The 22114-nt window shown below is 45.5% G+C and overlaps 3 protein-coding genes across 8 annotated transcripts; 2 read left to right on the forward strand and 1 right to left on the reverse strand.

Moving 5' to 3' along the window:
• Positions 1–167: 167 nt before the first annotated feature.
• On the forward strand, positions 168–5570 carry LOC147041570 (ATP-dependent zinc metalloprotease YME1L1-like). 2 transcript variants are annotated; one of them, XM_085939214.1, is made up of 18 exons: positions 168–386; positions 1043–1162; positions 1267–1435; positions 1510–1605; positions 1694–1803; positions 1963–2113; positions 2189–2296; positions 2410–2583; positions 2658–2810; positions 3065–3197; positions 3334–3396; positions 3474–3586; positions 3829–3984; positions 4066–4217; positions 4457–4583; positions 4653–4726; positions 4809–4895; positions 5038–5570. In XM_085939214.1, the coding sequence occupies exons 1-18, from the start codon at positions 354–356 to the stop codon at positions 5176–5178; spliced, it is 2160 nt and encodes a 719-aa protein (XP_085795340.1). In that variant the 5' UTR covers positions 168–353; the 3' UTR covers positions 5179–5570. The 2 variants fall into 2 exon arrangements, with proteins under 2 accessions (XP_085795340.1, XP_085795341.1); XM_085939215.1 differs by having other exon boundaries at positions 169–386; positions 2189–2272.
• On the forward strand, positions 5555–13976 carry pks1 (polyketide synthase 1). 5 transcript variants are annotated; one of them, XM_085939208.1, is made up of 7 exons: positions 5555–5597; positions 5704–5826; positions 6103–6256; positions 6431–6591; positions 6803–7006; positions 7108–7289; positions 7463–13134. In XM_085939208.1, the coding sequence occupies exons 2-7, from the start codon at positions 5757–5759 to the stop codon at positions 12872–12874; spliced, it is 6183 nt and encodes a 2060-aa protein (XP_085795334.1). In that variant the 5' UTR covers positions 5555–5597; positions 5704–5756; the 3' UTR covers positions 12875–13134. The 5 variants fall into 5 exon arrangements, with proteins under 5 accessions (XP_085795334.1, XP_085795335.1, XP_085795337.1 ...); XM_085939209.1 differs by lacking the exon at positions 5555–5597 and having other exon boundaries at positions 5679–5826; positions 7463–10502; positions 10579–10744; XM_085939211.1 differs by lacking the exons at positions 5555–5597; positions 7463–13134 and adding an exon at positions 13844–13976 and having other exon boundaries at positions 5679–5826.
• LOC147041572 (uncharacterized) lies at positions 12966–21093 on the reverse strand. The gene is made up of 6 exons (XM_085939212.1): positions 20966–21093; positions 20601–20751; positions 20345–20505; positions 20069–20275; positions 19807–19988; positions 12966–19663 (listed from the first exon to the last, which is right to left on the reverse strand). The coding sequence occupies exons 1-6, from the start codon at positions 21021–21023 to the stop codon at positions 14129–14131; spliced, it is 6294 nt and encodes a 2097-aa protein (XP_085795338.1). The 5' UTR covers positions 21024–21093; the 3' UTR covers positions 12966–14128.
• Positions 21094–22114: the final 1021 nt, after the last annotated feature.

Below are 22114 nucleotides of genomic sequence, written 5' to 3' on the forward strand. Positions count from 1 at the left end.
TCCGCGCCTGCTGATAATGTCACGTTTTAATCACGTATTTCTGTAAAATATTAATTTGCCTTTGTGTTTGTCACCCCGGGCTGTTGTATTTATGAAAATCAAATTAAAATGAGGGATAAAAATTGTCTTTTGTTTTTCCTCTCTCAGAGAGCATTTGAGTGACGTCATTTTGTAGTCTTTTTTCATCAGCAGTGGATGTCAGAGGAGTTGTCGGTCGGCGTTGTTAGCAAGCCAGCCGAAAGTCGTTGTGTTACTAGAAAAACGCCGATTTGGGACTACAAGTTCCTTTAAAAGCACACGGAGGGCTTCTCCTTGTACATTTACGTTCCACCTTTGTGTTTTATTCAGCCAAAATGTTTTCCCTGTCGTCGTTTCAGCCACAGCAGGTAAGCGAGGTGCTGTTTTTTTGTTGCCCGAGCTAGTTAGCTCATATCGAGCAACATTCTTCTTATGTAATATAATTTTGGTCGCCTGGTGGGATATTTTCCGGTTCATTAACTATACCGAGGTGTGTACTTGTCAAGGCTGTACTTCGTATCTATTTTATTGCTAATATTTGGCTAATATTAGCATTAACGCGTGTGATTGTTTCACCGTCGGACCCTGGTTACGTCACAAATTCTGTAATCAAGGTTGGGTTTTGCACCTGTCAAGGTGGGGAAATAAATGGTGAACCTTAATGTAAAGTAAAATAATGGTTGCCAATATAAGATTACACAACTGCCATTCGTGGACGAGGAGTTACGTGGAAACTGTTATGTAAACACATCCACTCATGACAAAAGTACTAATGCTCTATACCATAGTACTATTAACTACGTATATTAAAACAAGTACCAAAGGAAGTGCTGATTCAATTTCTGTGCATGAGCAAAGTTTTTTCTTTTGTAACTATATACTTGAATGTGTACTTATAAACTGTGTTAAAATAACAGGTGCCCACTTGAAGGTGAAGTCACATTGAAGAGTTCTCATCATGACATAATGGAGTTCCTTATATTATTGACAGTGTAATGTGTCATGTCACCCACCCCTCCACTAGATGATTGTGCCTCTAAACCAGCTCATTGGCGCCCTCCACTCACTGAAGAACACTGCCACGGCATCAGTGCAGACCCTGCACAAAGACTTCAGCCCAGAACACACAGCACATGCAAAAGAGGTGAGTTTACAATTATGAATATGCCTTGGTTACTGTAAAGTGATCATGATGTTTGCTTCATAAGGATACATTTTTTTTTATTTTTCTTCCCACTCTTGTTGTAGCCATACGCAAGTCTTCGGGATCTGGGTGTGTCAGACATTCGAGGCAGTCATCTGGACGAGCTACTGAACAGGTTACTGCCCACGCTGGGCTCGGAGGAGCCGCCTGCCGTCCCCTCGGTATGGAGGACGAGTCACGTTTCGGCACACAGCTTCTTTCACAACAAGCACGGTTAGTTGCTTTCTGTCCACATTTTAAAAAGAAAAATACAGTTTATGATAAAAAAAGGTTTTGGTTCCTCATAGGGTTTGCACACAGAGGACTTTTTGGCTCGCCAGTATTCCACAGGCAAAATCACAGACCTCTACAAGACGTTTGCAATGAGCTTCAGTTTTTACCCTGTGAGTAACACCTCGCCATTAGTGTGTTACAGACCCACAGATTTTTTTTTTACGTCATTTGTTGTGCTTTGTTTGGGGCTTTGTTCAGTGTGGATACAGAGTCGAGATTTCAAGACTCTCAGACCAAAGAGCAGGAAGACGGCGTCCGGTGACGACGTTCCGACTGAGTCAGATCCTTATACACCGGCTTTCATTAAGGTCAGGAGCCCACCTCGCTCCTCACATTTTATACATTACATGTGGTGTGACGCTTTGCTTGGGTTCTTTCAAAAATGACTTTTTCATCTCCTTGATGGACACCAAATGAAAAGACAAGTCCAAAATGTCATGAGTAATATCTCTTTCGTTTCCTTATAGGGGTTTCTGACAAGGGAAAAGGGTGTAGAGGCTCAGTCTTTGGACCAACTGACAAAAAGCAGGAACCTTCCACAGAACCAAGAAGAGTCTTTCAAGTTGGGCTTCTCTGAGGGCTTCATGCGATCGCAGGCCTTCACACAGAAGACGCAAGGCAGGATGCTGATTCCCTTCTCCCCAGCAAATCTCTTTTTTTGATATTTTTGTTTCAACTTTACTTCATTTGCAGATTCATTGAGGAGAACCAGGTTTGTCCTGTTGGTGCTTCTTCTCCTCGGCATTTATGGTCTATCCAGAGCCCCCTTTCTCTCGGGTAAAGGCTCCTTTTCTGATGCTGGTTTGTCCCTTTTCCTCTTCTCAAATGATCTGACAGCCACATGCACGCATACCCTAACCCTTGTAGTTACATTCTATATCAATTCTACAAAAATAGGTTTTGTGTTCTTATAGTGAGGTTCCGCACCACATCGGGCCTGGACTCGGCCATCGACCCCGTCCAAATGAAGAATGTGACATTCGAGCACGTTAAGGGAGTGGAAGAGGCAAAGAATGAGCTGCAGGATGTTGTGGAATTCCTCCGGAACCCGCACAAGTTCACAGTTTTGGGTGGGAAGCTGCCCAAAGGTATTCCAGGATTCCCATTCGGTTCTGCCCAAACTCTTCGTTTTTTGGTTTTTTTTAATCCAACCTTCATGCAGGAATCCTCCTGGTCGGGCCGCCAGGCACCGGGAAGACACTGTTAGCCCGGGCGGTCGCCGGCGAGGCGGACGTGCCTTTCTACTATGCCTCCGGTTCTGAGTTTGATGAGATGTTTGTGGGAGTGGGCGCCAGTCGCATCAGGAACCTGTTCAGTAAGTTTCTGGGAAAGCAATTGGTTAAATGCAGCCCAGCGTGGCCAAATCTCAAAGAGATAGCTGATGGTACTACTGGTAAATCCCCCCCCCCTTTCATTTAACTAAGCAGAGCCATGAAAAATGGCTTGAATGACGATTGTAATTATTGCGTTCAAAGGGACATACAGTATAAAATAAGTATATGTTAACCAAATGTAATCAAATACCAAGCACACGTTTTTCGTGGTCACAGCTTCTCTATGTATCGACAGAGGAGGCCAAAGCCAATGCGCCTTGCGTCATCTTCATCGACGAGCTGGACAGCGTCGGAGGGAAGAGGATCGAGTCTCCCATGCATCCGTACTCCAGACAAACCATCAACCAGCTGTTGGCCGAAATGGACGGGTCAGTCAGTCCTTCTGTGGTCATCACCCCGAGTATATTTTATATGGAAGAAATTGTTTTTATCATATCTGGGACATGGGGTTGTCAAAATCTTCCAATGAAGTCTAGTGTGTCATGTTGGATTGTTTTTTGACAGGTTTAAACCAAATGAGGGCGTTATCGTCATTGGTGCTACCAACTTTGCAGAGGCCCTGGATAAGTACGCTTGCAGTTTTAGACTTTTCCTTTCCAAATGTCCATCCTCTGCTTGATCAATAATCTTCTCCTCGCCATCAGCGCTCTGGTGCGACCAGGCAGGTTCGACATGCAGGTGACAGTCCCTCGACCCGACGTCAAGGGACGGACTGAGATCCTCGACTGGTACCTGAACAAGATCAAAGTGGACTCAGGTAGTCTGTCACTAGCGCAGTTATGATAATTAGCTCAAACTAACAAAATAATTCAAAGTAAAGTTGAAGAAATTTTGTCATTCATGAAATAAAAGAAAAACGTGAGTACTGTTAAAAAAAAATGAAAACTAACTCTACAATTTACATTTATAGCATTTATATAACACAGTCACTTTAAAAAAAATACACATAATGAGTAGCTGTTGTCCTCTTTAGTAACAGTGCTCTTTGTCATGTTACAGAGGTGGAGCCTGAAATTATCGCCAGAGGCACGGTGGGCTTCACGGGAGCCGAGCTGGAAAACCTGGTCAACCAGGCAGCCTTGAAGGCGGCAATGGATGGGAAAGAGATGGTCGGCATGAAGGACCTGGAATTCGCCAAGGACAAGATCCTCATGGGTGAGCGAGTGAGGAAGTGAAGCGCAAGGTAGGGAGGAAATGGGTGGGGGTCTTAACAACGGACCCAATTGTTCATTGTAGGCCCTGAGAGGAGGAGCGTGGAGATTGACAAGAAGAACAAGACCATCACGGCCTATCACGAGTCGGGCCACGCCATCGTGGCTTACTACACCAAGGATGCCATGCCCATCAATAAGGCCACCATCATGCCACGTGGACCCACGCTTGGACACGTCAGTAAAAAAAAAAAAATAGACACGGGGGAACTTGGTTTTCGTTCTGCCCAACTTTTCATACGATTCCATTTGCAATGAGTATTAAATATGAAGTCAGACCTTCAAAATAAAAGCATTTTCAACACAAGCACAAAATATTTTGACTGCTGAACAAGCCGCCCCCATGCCAAAAAATGTTCTACTATAGTTGCATCAGTTTGATTTTGGTTCATTTTGATTTTGTGGTTGTCCTCCAGGTGTCGCTGCTCCCAGAAAACGACCGCTGGAGCGAGACCAGGGCGCAGTTGCTAGCCCAGATGGACGTCAGCATGGGTGGACGAGTGGCAGAGGAGCTCATCTTCGGAGATGAGTTCATCACCACAGGTGAGGGATCCCCGTGCGCTTGCTGTGTACGCCCTCCTGCTGCCCACTCAAATCGCATCTCCATTTTAGGTGCATCCAGCGACTTTGACGGGGCAACCAAAATTGCTAATTTGATGGTGACCAGGTTCGGCATGAGTGACAAGGTCAATTCGGCAGTGTGCATTTTCTTAAGGAGCCTATTCAGTGGATGACTATGTCACACGCCTGCTCGTTTGTTTCCTATAGCTCGGAGTCATGACCTACGGGGACGTGTCCAAACGAAGTCCTGAGACGCAAGCCGCCATCGAACAGGAAATCAGGATACTGTTGAAGGTCTGTTGTTTCACATAAGTAGCTCACTGTGTTTTGACACTTAACGTGCAGGAAAATAACAAGCTTGTTCTCTGAGGAAAAACGTATTTTTCTTTTATTAATTTCTTTCATCTGAACCGCCTTAAAACAATTGCATTTGCAGGACTCGTACGAGCGGGCCAAGATCCTCCTGAAGAAGTACAAAAAAGAGCACGAGAAGCTCGCCGACGCCCTCCTCAGGTACGAGACTTTGGACGCCAAAGAGATCCAACTGGTTCTGGAGGGGAAATCGCTGGACCACTAAGATACCCCCCCCCCCTCCACTTCCCTGTACTGTGCAGTCCTAGTGTCTTTTTGTCCTGCACAGTACAGCGAGCGAGGCGGCATGGTACATACTGTATCAACCCAGAACACTGAGTTATTTAAAACTCTCAACTGCTTTTTCTAGTCCTTTTTAGATTTAATTTTATCGGTCGGATTGGATGACAAAGTAACCTCATTTCAAGGACAAGACACACGAGAAGTGGTTTATTCAACAAGGAAGCTTCGGGTACCTCTACTGGAAGGTGCCATTTTGTATAGCCGGGTACAGTACTTTTTCAGCATCATACCTCCTGAAAAGAGCTACTTTTATTTATTGACGTGCCCTCCATTTCTTCCCGGATTCGTGCTCAAATAAAGGTCATTATTTCTTCACCTGACGATGCTCGTTCATTCACGAAGGTATCGTCCGCAACACGTAATTGACTGTCATGATTGAACCTGCAATTAGTTCCACATTCAGACATAGGGGCATTGTGAGTTCTCTTTGGTTGCCCCTCCTCTCAAGTGTTTATAAGTGGAAAAAGAGAAGTTCTACTCACTTGAAGACTGAAACTTCACATGGATAAAAGAACCATGGATGCTGACGACGACATCGCCGTGATCGGGATCGGATGCAACTTCCCGGGAGGTACACTGCATCACAAATATTACATTTTGTTTGCCTTATAAGCAACAATTTCAAATGAACATGTCTTGAATGACTTGGTAAGTTATAATGTTTTTGTTTTTTTAAATTCCTTGGATCATACAATTTGGAGCAAATAAATCTTTCCATAGAGGAGAATTACATATAAGAAGTGGAAGCTCTCTTGCTGGATATCAAAATACTTAAAAACAATTTGGAGTATTTACAATAACATTTAAGTTGAGGTTTATGTTCATCTGTCGTCCCTGTGCTTTTTAGGTGAAGGCTTGGATAATTTTTGGAGGGTTCTGTTAGAGGGCAAAAATTGTGTTGTGGATATTCCAGCTGAGAGGTTTGACAAAGATTCTTGGTATGAACTTGATGGCAGCAAACCTGGAAAGATGCAAACCGCCAAAGCTGCTTTTATAGACGGGTAAGCAGAAGAATTCAGATTATCAGTTGCAATATTAATAGCATTTATTTATCCTTTTCAACCTTTCAAATAATCCATCATATTTACAACTTCCATTAAATTCAATATAAATTTGTAGTGGTCTGTGTTTTTGTTATGCATGCAGTTCATGAAGTAAGACGGTGTCCATTTCAGGCTCAACGAGTTTGACCCCAAATTTTTTGGCATTCCTGAGGCAGAGGCGGATGTCATGGACCCTCAGCAGACTCTGCTCCTTCAGTGCACCTTCAGGGCTTTGGAGGACGCTGGAATCTCCATGGAGCGCATCAGTGGAAGCACAACTGGAGTTTATATCGGTGACCACATCAAGTAGTATTTATGACTCCCAAATAAATAGTGTGTCACAAAAGTGACGAAATTTGCTGCTATGTAAAATAGTCACTGTACTGCTTGTATTTTAGTTTACTTTCCATTAAAGAAAAAAAAAACAACACACAGCTTTTAATATGTTATATTGAAGCAAAATACTACAAGAGTACACTACCAACAGAGCTGACTGCTTTGCAGGTCTAATGAACCGAGACTATGAGATGCTGCGAAGTAATAACCCCACCTCCATAAGTCACTACAACGCCACGGGGACGGCCATGAGTCTGGCAGCCAACAGGATCTCCTTTGTCTTCAATCTCACCGGGCCATCGTTTGCCGTGGACAGTGCATGCTCCTCCTCCCTGGTGGCTCTGCACATAGCTTGTCAGGCGATAAAACAAGGTAAACTGTAAATATTTTCAGGATACTTTTTCAGGCATCTGTACTGTAGTATTAGTTTTTGGTTTTGAGGCTGACCTTCATTTAAGTACTCCTCTGACCAGGGGACTGCGAGATGGCACTGTGTGGAGGGGTCAACTGCATTTTGGAGCCTCGAGTGTTTGTGGCCCTCAGCAAAGCCAGGATGATTTCCCCCGAAGGCACCAGCAAGCCCTTCTCCAGCCGAGCAGATGGCTACGGCAGAGGCGAGGGCTGTGGTGTCGTTCTTCTCAAGCCGCTCAAAAATGTAAGTTTTGAAACCAATCCTTGGAATTTCTTGATTTGTGTCTGGTGATGTCAACCGAGGTTGTGGGAGTTGGTTTCGATTGCTACCAAGGAGAGTCCAGTTGTCTCCATTTATCTCTTAATCTAGATGTGACAAAATCTATCAAAGAGTTTTTAGGATTGTGTAATTTACAGGCATTACAAGACTGCAACAAAATCTGGGGTATCATTGCCAAAACATTCGTCAACCAAGATGGAAATTCGGTGTCACCAATCACCAAGCCGTCCTTGCATCAACAAGAGGCGCTGCTGCGACAAATATACTCCGAGCGTGACCTCGCCAATGTCCAGTACATCGAGGCCCATGGAACTGGAACCCCCGTTGGAGATCTGGCAGAGGCAACAAGCATCTCAAACGTGGTTGCCAAATCTAGAGAAAGTGGTGTAGATGCTCTATGGATTGGCTCTGTGAAGGGAAATATCGGACACACAGAATCTGCGGCCGGGGTGGCCGGACTCATCAAGGTGCTCCTCATGTTGAAGCACCAGACCATCGTTCCGTCGCTTTTCTACTCCCAAGACTGTTCCAGTATAAATGCTGAAGTCATGAGAATTAGTATTCCAACAAAAGCTGAAAGATGGGGAACGAATGGATCGTGTCAACGGGTGGCTGGCATTAACAGCTTTGGATTTGGAGGCACAAATACGCATGTAATTGTAAGAGAGTATCAACAGACTGCAAATGTCGCACATATCCCAAAAGATGGTCCCAGAATTTTTGTGACATCAGCAGCATCTGAGGAGTCCTTAATCCGATCCCTCGCTGATATCCATAGACGGCTTCTCGACGGCCAAGCAGCTGACGCCCAGGCATTATCCTTTACCTCTACTTGTGGGCGGAGCCACACAAAGCACAGATATCGCAGGGCTTTTGTCTTCTCATCCTTCTCAGATTTACAAGATCAGCTGCTATCTTCTTTGAAAGCAAAGGTGGTCTTGACATCAAACACTGAGGTGGTGTTTGTGTTCAGTGGAAATGGTGTTGCCTTCAAAGGCATGTGCAGGCAGCTCTTTAGTACCCTTCCTTATTTCAAAGACAAAGTGCAGGAGGTGGAGCTTCTCTTTCAGAAGAAGAACCAACACATCAGAATCGGTCAGTGGCTTTCCGAAGAGTGGGACACGCTTGACCTGAGCCGGCCAGATGTTGTCCAGCCTTTGCTTTTTGCTCTTCAGGTTGCCATAGCAGCTCTCCTGAAGCACTGGGGCATCAAACCTGACACAGTGCTGGGACACTCCTTAGGCGAGGTCGCTGCTGCTCACTGCTCTGGTTTGTTGTCTCTCGAAGATGCTGTCAAAGTGGTGTACCACCGCAGTGTGCTTCAAAGTAGGGCCATCTATGGAAAGATGCTTGTGGTGGGCAACATACTTGTCGAAAAAGTGCTGATAGCTCTTGAGGACTTCTCACAAAGTATCTGCGTGGCTGCCTTTAACAGTCCTCGGTCTTGCACTTTATCAGGAGATGAAGGTGCAGTAAATATCCTCCATGAGAAACTCAACAGGATATACGCTGATGAGAATATATTTCTTCATATTTTAGATGTTCCAGCAGCTTACCACAGTCATCTCATGGATCCTATCCTCGAAAGCATTCAGAGTCATCTGGCTTGCTTGGCTGTCAACGACATAGAATGCAAGCTATTTTCTACTGTGACAGGAGCCAAGTATGCGTACGGTGACTTTGGAACCGGTAGCTACTGGGGAAAGAACATCAGGCAACCAGTTTTGTTTGAGCAAACACTGCGGGCTGTCGTAAGAGATAAGCCGTCAAGAAGAAACCTGGTCTTTGTGGAGATTGGACCTCGCAGGGCTCTTCAAAGGCACATCCACGAAACACTAGGAAAAGACATTATTGTTCTCTCTGTTCGACCGCATAAAGAATATGAAACCATCTTGTCTACAGTAGGGAAACTATTCGAACTGGGTGTCAACGTGCACTGGCAGGACCTCCACCAAGGTTATAAAGCACCACCCACAGCGTTCCCAGTCTATCAGTTTGACAATACACGGAAAGAGGTCTACTTTGAGGATGTCAGACAAGGAAACGATTTGTCTTCTTCTTCACCACATCCGCTGTTGTCCCAAGTAAAGAAGAATAACAAAGAGTACGTATGCAATCTCACGACGGAGACCGTGCCATATCTCTGGGAGCACAAACATAACGGCATTGCCATCATCCCTGGCGCCTTCTACGTGGAGCTGGCATTCGCTTCTGTGGTGGCCTATTTGAAGCCGAAGAGGCCCATCTCCTTTATCGAGCTCAGTGTGACGTTCCACAATCTGCTAAGCACCAACAATCACCGGTTGAACGTGAGGTTCGAAGAGACTGATGGTGTCTTTACAATAAGCTCCTCTGCTGCCACTCACAGCTCTGGTACCTTCAGATGCGCAGATGGACCGGCTTTGTTGGAAGAACCAAGTATTTGTCTGGAGGGAATCTTTAAAAGGTGCACTTTGATCATAACGGCCGTAGAGTTTTATGCCATTCTTTCTAGAGCAGGATTTGATTATGGATTTGTTTTCAAACAGATGAACGATGTTCATTTTGGTGATGAGTTTAAAGAGGCTGTGACAGCAATCCACGTTCCAAAAGAACTCTTGAATCATCTTCACGACTACTTCATGCATCCTGTGCTGTTAGACTATTTCTTGCAAATGACTGCCGTCGCAGCCATGAGGCGTCTCTCAGTCAAACAAGGATTCCCCTCGGCTATTGGCAAGATTGTCATTTCAGGACCACCACAAGAGGAGATGTTTATTTACATGCGTGCAACGGAAGAGAAGCCAGACTTCCTGAAATTATGTGGTTGCTTCACTACCAAAGATGGGAAAGTACTGGTGGAACTTCAGGAGGTACAGATCACATTTTTGGGTAGTTGTTTGCCTGCTCCGGATTCTGTGTTTTACCACAATGAAATCATTCCCATCACAAACAAAGTAAATTGTGATGAGAAGATAAAGGCGATCGTTTTTGCAGACAAGCTCGGCATAGCTAAAGCACTCAAGCCATACTTGCATCCGGAGTCATCTTCCGTGGAGGAAAGAAATCACTGGACCCCTGGCCAGCTCCAAGACATTGTTCTCGGCAACAACTTGAGAGATTTTCTCTTCATTTGGGCCGTAGAAGATCTCAGCCACTTACCATCTGGTAGAACGCTGGACCGCCTAGTGGCCTGCTGTGAGTCATTCCGACAAATCGTTTTAACTTTGAAGGAGAGCCAACAATCTTGCACTGTCCGTGTTATAACCTACAGGTCCACAGAGAGGATTGTAGACTGTGTGAGTTCTGGTTTTGTGCTGTCTGGTATGATGAGATCTTGTGCGGCAGAGGTACCGGGTGTCACTTTTCAACTCATTGACCTGATGTCGCTAACCAGAACAGACATTGAATCTTTAGTTGGTGTCATTAACTCTTGCAAACAATCCGAAGTCATTGTTGGTCAAGGACAGGTGTCGACCACAAAGATAACACGTACGTTCATGGAGGAGAGAGTTTTATTTAAGGGTAACGTATCATCAGTGAAAGATTTTGTCCTACAGACCGGTCATCCTTACAGACTGGAAAGTTTGACTGCTAGCCCCATCGACGCAAATGACGGCAGAGTTCCGGATAAATCAGTCGAGGTTCAACTACTAAATGTGTGTGTCCATTCGGCGGATTACTTCCCTGTGACATTTTCACACTTGCATTTTGGAAAGACATTGTATTGGAACAATCGGACGACACACAACCACACACTGTTGGCTCTCGACTTTAGCGGCATCGTGACAGCCGTCGGGAAAGACGTTCGCAGCCTAAGAGTTGGCGACCGCATTGCCGCAAGTTACCCATCTGCAACAGCAACCAGGGTCGTCATTCCTGATTCTGTGTGTTACGACATCAAGAAACTTCCATTCCTGGAAGAATGTCCAAGCATGTCCTTCTTCATCCTGGCGTGGGAGCTCCTGCAGCGGACACTTCCCACCGCGACACGGGAAGAGGAGAAAAAGATGGCCATCGTCACGCCAGACTTAGCCTCTGCGTTCATGAAAGTTCTAGCGTTGACGGCAAACCGATCAGGCTGGAATGTGTCCTGTTTGCTCCATTTACCAAAGCAAGGTACAAGTCCTGATCCGTGCCAAGCTTTTGTCTTCCTGCCCCCGTATGACAACTCTTGGCAAGAATTAAGAGAAAACGACGGCCGTGAGCGACATGTCGTTTTTGTTTGCGGATCCTCATGCTGGACAAACAGTTTTGCGTTCAAGAGTGACTTCCTTCGTGTACATGTTCTCCATGTCCCTCGTGTCCTTCAAAGAGTTTATCTCAAAGCACAAGGAGGTGCTATCTTCAGGTGGCTCGCGATGCTCGGCTTTGATCGACCATCTCTGCCTGTCAAAAGGGAGACATTTCAAATCTCAAGTGCAGCAGAAGCTCAGGTTGACGAGTCGTACTTTGCCGCCAAGACACTGCGCCAAGTGGTTTTAGATTTGACGGCGCCTAACTGCCAAGTGTCAGACATTCCACTTCTGAGCAAACCCAGACAACTCTTTCAAAAACACTCTACTTATATCGTAACGGGAGGCCTCACCGGTTTGGGTTTTGAAACCGTTAAGTTCATTGCCAGCAATGGCGGTGGCTGTATCGTAACACTGTCCAGACGCATGCCAACGCACGAAACGCAGTCCGAACTGGATCTCATCCAGAAGAGGTACAACATCACCATCATGACCTTCCAGTGTGATGTTTCAATGTTACAACAAGTAGTGGAAGCCATCTCAAAGATTGAGCAGAGATTGAGTCCCATCAAAGGGGTTTTTCACAGCGCTGCCGTGCTCCACGATGCGCCCATAGAAAATCTCAATGCGTCTCTTCTGCAGAAGGTTCTGCAACCCAAAGTGAGCGGTGCCCTGAATCTCCACAATGCCACCCTTCACAAGAAGCTTGACTTCTTTGTCTGCTACTCCTCCATCTCGTCGCTTCTTGGTAACCAATCACAGTCCAACTACGCAGCAGCCAATTCTTTCCTCGACACCTTTTGTCTTTACCGGAGGAACCTCGGTCTTGCCGGACAGTCCATCAACTGGGGTCCTCTAAACCTTGGCCTTCTGTTAGAAAAAAAGCACGTCCAAATGCACCTAGAGAGCAAAGGGATGCTGGTCATGGACGTCGGAGAGATTCATGAAGCTCTCGCCAAAGTCCTTCTCACCAACAGACCTCAGCAGCTTGTATGCAAGTTCAACTTGAAAAACGCCTCACTCGGGAAACGACTATCAACTTTAGTGGACGCAGAACTGAAAGACAACGGGAGCATTGAGCCACCAGTTCACCAATCGTCTCTCTCACGTAAAAGTGTGAAAACTATCATTTGCGACGTTAGCAACCTTGGTGAGGACGAGTTGGATGACAACGCCACATTGGGTGTGCTGGGCGTCGACTCGATGTTGGCCATGACACTTCAGAATAAAATCTTTCAAGAGACGAGTGTAAATATACCACTGGTCAGGTTATTGGACCCAAACACGACAGTAGCAACTTTGGAAAGTTTTGTGAGAAATAATAATATCATGTGATTGATGTGGATGACATGACAACACACACAATACAGGAATGATGTTGAAAATTGTTTTCGATATTGGACAGTGATCATTTTGTATTCCTCGCCTCGCAACTCTGACTGACTGTACCAACAAAATATATTTCAGAGAAAAATAAATCCAATAATATGACAATGTGATCGTATCTTGTTTTAACAATCAAGTCGCCCACTTTTACCAACAATTACTACAAGAACCAAAGAACACATTGGTGTACGGCTAGTGTATATATCATTTGGTGCAATAATAAAATATATATACATACACATCAATTACAAATTTTTTTACACCAAATTCTTGTTTTTCTAATCATGAAGGCTTAAAAAACACTTCCCTAAATAACCATTAATGTCAACCACACGTTACCGCGAACCTGCGCTAAATGGGCGAAAAATAACAACATAAGAAATAAAAGACAGCAAAAGTGACTTTTACAATACAGTATGACAGAAATGATGGTAAATATCACACTCAGACCTGAATGGACAGCAAACCAGGCTTTACCCATCATTTTCAACATGGAAAAGATTTCAATTGACAAAACGCCAATTGAAAGACCACAAAAATCAGGCAGGTTGCATGTGCCGCACCGTGTGCCGCTTGCTCACTCCCGTCATAATTTAATAAAGTTTGACTCTGTTACATATACTTAGTTTAATAATCCTCATAAAGCGATAAGAAAGATCACCTTCGGAATACCGGATTGATGAACAGCTTTAAAAACAAACGCAAGGACCTCTGTCTTATCTTCACATATCCTTGAGACAATGAAATAAACATAAACACAAAACAATCATAACATCTTTTCAAATGTCTTCTCCATAAAATGTTTACCAAAAAACGCCAGTCAGAAGACAATCATGAAAATAATGCTAAGAAACCATAGTACCATAATTTATGAGTACCCTGTCTTACAAATGCTTTTTTTGTATTTTGTGTTGAAAGCAAAAAAAAAAAGTGGACATCTGCGTGACCTTCAGAAACTCCGCCAGATGACACCTGCATACTCCTCGCAGTGAAACTTCAGGTATCTGTTTTGAGCTTCCATTGTTGTGTAGGTATTTTGCCAAATATATTTGTTCAAACCACTGGTCCTAAGGTGAGTTTTGGTCTCTGGCATATTCATGGCATTTCCATTTCACTAGAGAAAGTTGATTGAATCTCTCCAATCAACTGGCCGTGGTCACAGATCGAATTATACTCGCAGCTTTTAGCAAATCTGTAGGGATCTTAAAATCGGACTGAAACAGTACCGGCATCATCGCTTGAAAGAGCATTTGAGACATCAGTTCCACCCTCATGCGCTTCATTCAAAATGGCTACCAAAGTGGATAGCGTGGCATTGGGATCCAAAAGTTTAACCAGTGGCACCTTCACACCTCGGTCTTGGTAGATGAGGTTTTGCAATGTCATGGCCTGCAAGGAGTCTGTGCCGAGAGATGCGAGCAGCGTGTCGTCCGCCAGTTGGCTCACGTCCACGCCAACGGTTTTGCAAAGCAGTGAGATGACATAATCTCTGGGCGACACCTCCTCTGTGTTTTTGCTTTGAGAATTCAACTCTCTAGATTTTTGGAGGGCTTGCTCCACCATCGCCGACAGCCGCATGGTCAGAGCGGCATTCTGTGAGAGGATGTTGAAGCGGATGTTCCGAAAGTGGAAACGGCAAATAGCCTGTTGGGGTCGGTTGATCAGCAAGCATTGTTCCAGGCTTTTATGGATCTCAGCCACCATCAGTACCATCATCCCTTTGGTCTCCAGGAAGCGGTGAATCAACTCTTTGTTTAAGAGGAGTCCCAGATTCAGAGCTCCCCAGTTGATGGACTCCGCCACCAGGCCGAGCTTGCGCCTGTACTGACAGAATAAGTCCAAAAATGAGTTTGCGGCCGCGTAGTTTGTTTGTGAGGCGTTTCCCAAAAAAGATGATATGGAGGAGTAACAAACAAAGTAATCCAGCTGGCACTTGAGTGTTGCTTTGTGCAAGTTGAGCACACCATTGACTTTTGGCTTGAGAACTTCCTCATATATGGACATGTCAAGGGACTCGATGAGAGCGTCGTGCAAGACGACCGCACTGTGAAACACACCTCTGATTGGATAATCTTTGAATTTAAACTGGATGTCGCTGATAACCTGGTGCACTTGCTCAGACACGGAAATGTCGCATTGCATGCAGACAATGTTGTTCCCACACTGCTTCTCTATGTTTTGGATCTCTCGCTGCACTTCGGGTGAGGGCTTGCTCCTGGAGAGGGTGATGACAACCTCGCCACCCTTTTGTGAAATGAACTTGACGGTTTCAAAGCCCAACCCAGTCAGACCACCCGCTATAATGTACACTGATCTTTTTCGGAAAAGCTTCTTTTTTGAGCACAGAAGTGGAATGTTTGAAGTCACGCCGGTCTGACATTTTTCCAGTGCCACAACAGCCAGCTTTTTTGCATGGAAGTACGACTCGGACATCTCTGAGGGAAGGTTCTGGATCTTCTCAGATGTGGTAGTCTGAAAGGTGACGCTTTCAAGGGAAAACTTCTTGTTCAAGTTAAAGGACTTAAGCCAGTGATAAACACGTAGCCTTCGAGCACCCAGGGATCCTTTTTGCAAAATAGCCGCAAGGTCAACTCTTTGCACGTGTACGCTTTCTTTTATACTCTGGAGGTCATCCTGGTCAAGCAAGTCTTGTGTCTGGGATCCTCGAACAAGGACAACATTCTTGACACCAGGAAAGTTGCAGACTTCTGCAATCAGACTTTTGCTGTATGGAGGCAGGACAATGAATGCATCAATTTGATTGGCTTCTTTGAAGATGCCTTGTTTTCCAATGCTCACGTTGTACCCAGACTTTTCAGAGGCAATCGTCAAAACTTTTACCAGAACGGAATCCGGAATAGGAGATATGATGGCCAGGTGATGCTTGGCTTTTGGCAAGACCCGACATAGGATTTCCCTGGCCAGCACAAAGAAGGAGAGACAAGGTGTTGTTTGAAGGAAGGGGAGTTGTTTGGTTGTGTAACACACATCCTGTGGAACTCTGATCCTACTGGCTGCTACCACGGGGTAACAGGAAGCCACAGAATCTCCCACTTTTAATTTCCTGACATCCTTTCCAACCTTGGTAACAATTCCACTAAAGTCAAGCATGAGTAGCTTGTGGTTCTGTGAAGAGTGTTTGTTCCAGTACAGCGTCTGGCCAAACTTGACATGTGAGGCACTCACAGGGAAGTACTCTGATGAATGCACACAAACCTGAGTGGGTTGAATCTCAACTGAGGTAGCACTCATTTGCTCCACATCAGCATGGACATGTACAGCGCTCAAGCGACACATTCTAAAAGCATCCGCAGTCTGAAGGATGCAAGTTTCAGATGTGTTGGAAGTAAAAGTGTGTTCAGAATTGTCAGGCAGTTCAGGAGGGGTACGTGTGATGGAAGGTTTTAGAATCTCCCCATCTCTAATCACCAATTCTGGGTACTTGCTGCAAGGGTAACCTCGTAGGATCTCAGACAGAGCCGCAACGTCTTTCGCAGATTTGGAGCTGATGTCAATCAACTGGAATGACATCTCAGCCATTTCTGCAGCAAGGGATCGTGTCATGCCGACAATGGCAAAGCCGGGATTGATGTGATCAACTGTAAACTCGGATGAGCAGTAGGTTACTGCCCGGATGGGGTTAGCGAAGTAGATTTCCTTGAGCTCCAGAACTACCTGGCGGAATATTTCACAGCAGCCTGCCAGATTCTCCAGGACATCATCAGGCGTGAAGGAGTTTAGGTTTTCTTTGCCCCACAAAAACAAGACCTCATCAAAGTTGTCCTTCAAGTTTATGTTGAGATTTTCTAAAAGATATGGAAATCCATGGTTCAAGATATCTTTTGCATGTGTGAATGGGATATAGTGAGAGCGCGAGTCCAAGTGGGGTTGTAGGGCTTTTGCGATCCCCATGTTGTCAGAGAAGACTAAGGCCTTCGGAGGTGGATCATTTGTGATCCCCTCGGGGATCACGCTAAACTCATTATGGTAGAAGTATTCCTCAACCACATGAGACTGACTGCCAAGGTACTTGATCAACACATGCTTAACCTCAACCAAGGTCCTACCATGTGGATCAGCAAAGCATCCGCATACCTCAAAATGGTTTGTACCAACATTGATTGCCCTCAAGTACACGATCATCTCATCTTGCAAAGGTTCTAACACTGTTAAACCTCCAATCTGGGCTGGAAATCCCGGTCTACCAGCAAAAATGTGCTCTACCGTGACTGGGAGGAGCTGCATGAGGAAGTCCAGCACAACTGGATGAACATAGAAGTCATGCAACTGAGACCGTAGTGCCTGTGGAACTGTGATCTTGGCAAAAGCCTCTTTCAGATCTTCCCCATAGTGTACATTGGCCTTATTGGTGAAGACGTCTCCATACCGGAAGCCTCCTTGAGCAAGGTAACTATAAAATTCTTGATAGGTCACTACAGATGTGCATCTTTTGTAGATGCTGCTCAGGTCAATGCACCGCTCTTCGACTGGTCCTTCTTTCTTTTGGACAACCGTGCCTGATGCGTATGTGGCTGACGAGGAGAACACTGAGAAACTAGCTTCGTTGTCTTTATGCTCCACCTGTATCTTCATCTCTTGCGGGCTTGGAGTTAAGACAAATGGGTTGTGAAAATTGACACTGAGCTGCAGTGAGTTGAGAGGGACTTTTGGTTTGGCGCAGGCCATGAATGCGGCTAAACCCAACTCGGCATAGAAGGCCCCAGGGAGGAGGGGCACTTTGTTGTGCCTGTGCTCTTTCAGGAAGAAGGTTGAGTCGGACATCAAATCGCAGACGTAAGTGTTGGTCTCATTGCCTGTGGCGCAGAGCACGGGGTGATTATTTGTTGTGTTCTTCTGAGCCGCTTTGATGATGACATCCCTGTCTGAAGAATCAAACTGGTATCTCGGGAAAGGCAGCGGCGGTGCCTCATAGCCTGCGTAAAAGGTGTTCCAGTCTACGTATACGCCGAGCTCAAAGAGCTTTGAAACGACAGACAAGAGCGTCTCGTGGTCTTTGTCTGGCTGCAGTGAGGCTACCACAGCTGTGTCATTGCCGAGAGTTTCCATAATGTTCCTCTGGAGGGCTCGCCGTGGACCTATTTCCAAAAAGACTGTGCTTTTCTTTCCCTGACCGGCCGATCTGACTGCTTGCTCGAAAGCGACAGGCTCACGCACATTTCTTGCCCAGTAATCACCTGAGCAAAAATCCCCGCTCTGTGCCTCCTCACCAGTCACAGTTGAGAATAATTGCACGTCAAGCTCGTTCCCCACCAAGGAGCCAATCGCCTCCCTGATTTTTGGCAATATTGGATCCATCATGTGGCTGTGGTAAGCTGCGGGGACCTCCAGGATGCGGATGAAGAGGTTCTCACTGTTGGCTGTGCTGCTCAGCTTTGCCTGAAGGCTCTGGATTGCATCTGCGTCTCCTGAAAGGGTGCAGGACTGCGGGCTGTTATAAGCAGCAAGACAAACTCTCCCTGAGTATTGAGGGAGAAGAGCTGTGACCTCAGAGACGGCCATGTTGCTGATCACCAGCATCTTCCCCCCAGCCACTTCACCTTGGAGAACGCTGCGGAAGTGGATGACTTTGAGGGCATCTTCAAGGGACAGGAGGCCAGAGCAGTGAGCCGCTGCCACCTCACCGACCGAGTGTCCCAGCATGGCATTAGCTTTGACACCCCAGTGCCCGAGCATAGTGGCGATGCCCACTTGCAAAGCAAAGAGGAGAGGCTGGGCCACATCCGGAGCATTGTAGTCACCACGCTCGCTCTCGCTTTCAAGCGTTTCCAGGATGTTGAGCCTGCTCATCTGCTGGTAGACTCGGGAAATCTGCTCGATTTTGTCTCTGAAGACTGGCTCGTGTCGAAGAAGCTGCTTGCCCATGCCGTGGTAAGTGAGGCCATTACCGCAGAAGACAAACACTAACTTTGGATCTTGGAGTGAGAGGCTTGATGGATTTTTCTTTACGGCAGCCTGGAGCTTCTCTTTGAGGTCAGTTATGGATGAAACCACGGAGGCCCATCTGTATTTGTGTTTGAGGTGGCTCCTCCTGCATGCCGCCGTGTATAAAAGATGATTTAGGTCAATGTTGTCCTCCAGACGTGAAATGGTGTCTTCTTGCATGAGGGTGAGAGACTTTGGTGAATTTGCTGACATGACAAAATATTTCATCTTTCTACCATCATTCTTGTTCATTCTATGCGACTGCTTATGCTGGGTGACAATAGCGTGAGCGTTTGTACCCCCAAAGCCAAAATTGTTGATTCCCGCAACCCGTCCACCCTTCGCTTCCCACCTTTCCACCTCTTTAGGAACTTTCATGTTCAGGGCCTTGAAGTCTACACAGGCTGTCTCCTCAGAGAAGAAAACTGATGGAACAATGGACTCATGCTTCATCATAAGGAGCACCTTGATAAGTCCGGCCACTCCAGCGGCGGATTCCGTGTGTCCAATATTGCTCTTGACTGACCCAATCCGCAGAGTTTCTGCACCGGGAGCTCGAACTTTGGCGATGACGTTCGCGAGGCTAGTTGCCTCCGTCGGGTCTCCGACTGGCGTTCCGGTGCCGTGAGCCTCAATGTAATGGACATCGTTGAGATCGTGCTTGGAGTAGATCATCCGCAGAAGCTCCTCCTGCTGAATCATGGAGGGCTTGGTGATCGGTGACACGGAGTGTCCGTCTTGGTTGACGGCGGTCTTGCTAATGATGCCCCAGATGTTATCCTGGTCTTGTAAGGCCTGTCAAGGAACAGAGAGAATATAATGAAATCAAAAGTGCTGGTGCCAGGACCACAATAACTTTATGATGGGTAGAGAAAAGAAAATACCAGAGGGTGGCATTAAGTCAGCAAGTTATCCATTTAAATGGAAAATAGAGTCACCTTTGTCAATGGTTTAAGGAGAACCACACCACATCCTTCCCCTCTGCCGTAACCGTTGCCTTTGTTCGAGAAAGGCTTGCTGGCTCCGTCCGGGGAAATCATATTGGCTTTGCTAAGGGCCACAAACACTCTAGGCTCAAAGATGCAGTTGACGCCGCCGCACACTGCCATGTCGCAGTCCCCTGATAAGACGGCATAGGACCTTTTAGGACTTTTTTTTCTCGAGATCACCTCAGACAAAATGGAGGCCGCATTAAAGCACCTTGTTTGATGGCCTGGCACGCCAGATGGAGCGCCACCAGGGAGGACGAGCAGGCGCAGTCGATGGCCAAGGATGGCCCGGTGAAGTCGAAGATGTATGATACTCGGTTGGCGGCGATGCTCATGGCTAAACCTGCTCCGGTCCAGTGGTTGATGACGCTAGGATGGGCATGCGCCGCAGTGGTTTCGTAGTCTCTGTTCATAAGTCCTGCCAGGAAAAAAGCATTCATCTTCTAGGCTCATGATACTCGGAAAAAGAGGAAAGTGATTTTTTTACCAAAATACACTCCAGTTCTGGTCCCGCTGGCTTTTTCCATGGGAAGGCCAGCGTTCTCCAAAGCTCTGTAGACACACTGAAGCAGCTGTTTCTGCTGAGGGTCCATTTGTTCTACCTCACTGTCGCTGATGCCAAAGAACTTGTGGTCAAAATGGTTGAACCTACAAACATCATGATCCAAACCCAATCAATAGTTGAATGAGCCACCAAGTTGTTTTTGCCGTTAATGCCGTAGAGTAGCATTGAGATGTTCTACCCGTCGATGAGGGCGGCGTTGGCTGTGTGGGACTTCCCCGCCTTGTTGTCGGGGTCATACCAGGTGGTTAGGTCGAACCGCTCTTTGGGAATCTGCACTAAACAATTCCGCCCACTCACCAGAACATTCCAGAAATTTTCCAGACCCTCTCCTGTGTGCAAAAAAAACCCCACACTCCTATCTTAGATTGACAAGTTCTCATAATATAACTTTTTATCACGAGATTAATAGTATTGTAAATCCTTGCTGTAATTTAGTCACGTCTTCATTTTTATTCCATAACATTTATTTTAAAAATTTATTTAAAATTGTAAATGGGAAATTTCAAGAAATCAAACAATCGAAAATTAAATGAAATACATTACCGCCTGGGAAGTTGCAGCCGATGCCCACCACGGCGATGGCGTCCTCAACCCGCTCCATCCTCGCCGGGGAGAACTGATGAGCACAAACAAAATCGAGTCCGTAATTCCTCTTTTTTGCAACTAGTCCCCTTCCGCCATCCTCAATCATCCAAACTAAACCTCAGCAGAAGTGAGCCAGCCTCTTTATAGGCGGCCCATCATCAAACATTCATGGTGGATTGTATGGACGTGGCCATGGTGACCATGAAGCACACCTTTATGAAGTCTCACAACTGATTAGGAGCGGTTTAATGAGTAAATCAATATGTTATACAACAATGGGCTGCTGTTATTGAAGCTTATCTAAGATCACCGTAGTTAATCTCTTTGAATATCGCCAACTTTTTTTTTTTTTTTTCCATTTCAATGGTTACGTTATATGGGCCTTCATTTGGGATCCAGCCAACTTAATCCACCTCTATCTACCTACCAAACCATTTTTTTAAGGCGGGCGTGGCTCAAACTGATAGCCTTTCAAAATAAAACAGCCCCAAAAAAATTATATCGCCTCTAAAAGAGAGTTTTGTAATCATATACAGATAAAACCAAATTACAGTAAGACAATAAAAAATGGAGGCTCATAAAGCATCAACACGCGCTAGTTTTACAAGAGAAAAATCTTTTTGAACACCAGACAAAAATTTCCCCGAAAAGTAAGAATATGGAAATAATGAAACTGACTGTGAGTCTGTAATTTGTTTCATTAAATCCAAATTACCTTTTACCATATTCATGTCTTTTTTTTTTTTTTTTTTTCAGTTGCACATTTTACATTTTTAGATTATTTGATTTTCAGTTTCAAATATGTTTTTAAGCGTTTAGCACTTGGAATGTTGCTTTTGAACTGCAAAACAGGACATAATCAGTCGTAATGGGTTTTGAAATATAAGTTTGTCCCAGACATCAACTGTCAAGCTGCAAATCTGGCCTATATAAGTGTTGGGTAACATTTGATTTAGTTCCTGCTCCTCTATCTCCCCAAAAGGCACTGGGGGAGGTTCCTAAATGTTTTTGTTCAGCTGTCAATCATCATTCTACGCCCCACCCGGTTCATCCCCCCCACAAAAAAAAGTGAAGATTTGAAAATGAAAAATAAAAGAAGTATAAAAC

The sequence above is a fragment of the Syngnathus leptorhynchus genome, chromosome 19 (assembly GCF_054491065.1).
Source record: "Syngnathus leptorhynchus isolate UIUO chromosome 19, UIUO_Slep, whole genome shotgun sequence".
Classification (NCBI taxonomy): Eukaryota; Metazoa; Chordata; class Actinopteri; order Syngnathiformes; family Syngnathidae; genus Syngnathus; species Syngnathus leptorhynchus.

Excerpts from the sequence above, each read along its gene's own strand:
- LOC147041570 (XM_085939214.1), top strand. The coding sequence starts at position 354 with ATGTTTTCCCTGTCGTCGTTTCAGCCACAGCAG. Across the intron at positions 2,811-3,064 it reads TCGCATCAGGAACCTGTTCA|AGGAGGCCAAAGCCAATGCG; the intron begins GTAAGTTTCTGG and ends ATGTATCGACAG. Across the intron at positions 3,397-3,473 it reads TTTGCAGAGGCCCTGGATAA|CGCTCTGGTGCGACCAGGCA; the intron begins GTACGCTTGCAG and ends CCTCGCCATCAG.
- pks1 (XM_085939208.1), top strand. The coding sequence starts at position 5,757 with ATGGATAAAAGAACCATGGATGCTGACGACGACATCGCCGTGATCGGG. Across the intron at positions 6,592-6,802 it reads CACAACTGGAGTTTATATCG|GTCTAATGAACCGAGACTAT; the intron begins GTGACCACATCA and ends ACTGCTTTGCAG. Across the intron at positions 7,007-7,107 it reads TTGTCAGGCGATAAAACAAG|GGGACTGCGAGATGGCACTG; the intron begins GTAAACTGTAAA and ends TCCTCTGACCAG.
- LOC147041572 (XM_085939212.1), bottom strand. The coding sequence starts at position 21,023 with ATGGAGCGGGTTGAGGACGCCATCGCCGTGGTGGGCATCGGCTGCAAC. Across the intron at positions 20,506-20,600 it reads AACGCCGCCCTCATCGACGG|GTTCAACCATTTTGACCACA; the intron begins GTAGAACATCTC and ends TGATGTTTGTAG. Across the intron at positions 19,664-19,806 it reads TCCTTAAACCATTGACAAAG|GCCTTACAAGACCAGGATAA; the intron begins GTGACTCTATTT and ends GTTCCTTGACAG.